General features: G+C 41.3%; 1 protein-coding gene across 1 annotated transcript; it reads right to left on the bottom strand.

The window, feature by feature from the left end:
* Window positions 1-8: 8 nt before the first annotated feature.
* LOC107199609 (histone RNA hairpin-binding protein-like) lies at window positions 9-1,271 on the bottom strand (the record flags this gene model as incomplete). Its single annotated transcript, XM_015616923.3, has 2 exons — window positions 9-362; window positions 1,140-1,271. Coding segments are annotated over 2 exons (304 nt in total), but the record flags the coding sequence as incomplete, so codon positions are not given.
* Between the last annotated feature and the right edge of the window lie 208 nt (window positions 1,272-1,479).

Below are 1,479 nucleotides of genomic sequence, written 5' to 3'. Positions count from 1 at the left end.
CCTTTCTCCCCATAACACCTGACTGCACATTAACTTGGACTAAATAACTGGAATGTCTTGGAGACTGAGAATTCCAGTGGAAAACAATGAAGTCAAGAAGACTCCCATTTTTGAGTCGGATCTTTTTTCTCCCAGTCAGAAATGCTCTAAATGAACTACAGAGCCCTCCTTAAATCTCTTAAGCTCTGACTTAATTCACCCATGTAACATACACGGGCTGCAGATCCCAGGTTTCTTCAGCAGGAGGATCCCAGGCATGCAGGGCTATCTTCCACAGCTTGATCTGCCGGTCCCAGGACCTACGGCTGTACTTCCTAAACTTGTTGGGAGTTCTAGGGTGAACTCCCGGAATTCGCTGGTTCCTGTCAATACACAGTAACATTTAATGTTTCAGAACATAAGGAGCTTTTTCCTTAAAAAGAATCCTTAGCCCCTCAGGGTCACACAAGCATTGGTGGTGTAATGAATAAAATGTTTATATTTTTAAACACTTCACAGAAATGTGTATAAGACAATATCAAAAATAGATCACAAGAGCAACAACTAATGTGCTGAGTCAGACTGGAGGCTCATGCAGTTCAGCACTCTGACAGCTGCCAAAAGCTGATCCTTATTGCCCATGAACAAAGACAAAACAGAAGCCTAACTCATACTGCTTCAACATTATCCTAACCTCCAGCTCCTTCCACTTTACTTTTGCAATTGACAAATTCCAGCTTCTTTTATTTACTACTGTACTGAGTCTGTTGAAGATGGAGTTACCTGCCCCCACAGCAGTCCCTGTAGTGCTGTGTTTTGCACTGATTGCTGAAACAGTGCTGATAACCACACTGATTTTTGGGCATTACTCAACAGTGCTTGCACAGCTTCAAGGCACTCTCCTTTCTCCACCCCACAGACACTAAGGTGAGAGTGGACACTAAGTTGAGAGGGAAAAGTGCTGGGACAGCTGACTCAAATTACCCAGAGATAACACACATCACATAATATCACACTCAGCAATAAAAACCTCAGGAAGCATTTGAAGAGAACTAAGGCTGTGTGCTATTCTATGCAAACACACATCCACAACCACCCACCCACACACACCAGGAAGAAATAAGAGTACATTTGGAAATCTGCAACACAGTGCCACTTACTTTGGGACTTCTTTAATGTATCTGTCATATGCAAGGGTATTCTTTCCAAAATTGATCTGTTTTTGTCTCCTCCTCAGAACCACTTCATCAGTTTCCCTTTCCTGTGGATTACCAGTGTTGCTTGAAACAGAACTTGAAAAGGAAAGTAAGAATTAAGTTAAAAAGAACCTTAATAGCTTTATAAGAAGTTAGATGAACACACATTCTAGAACTGTCCTGTATTCTTACTGATAAGACAGCGAGCATAACTTTTGCCTCAGTAGTTCACGGAAGTGAAAGCTGTGCTAATCAAATCTGAATATCAATTAAACACACTGAAGTAGCTTTTGAGATAGATTTT

This window comes from Parus major, unplaced genomic scaffold, assembly GCF_001522545.3.
Source record: "Parus major isolate Abel unplaced genomic scaffold, Parus_major1.1 Scaffold1344, whole genome shotgun sequence".
Lineage (NCBI taxonomy): Eukaryota > Metazoa > Chordata > Aves > Passeriformes > Paridae > Parus > Parus major.
This window is presented reverse-complemented; position numbering and strand designations above follow the sequence as displayed.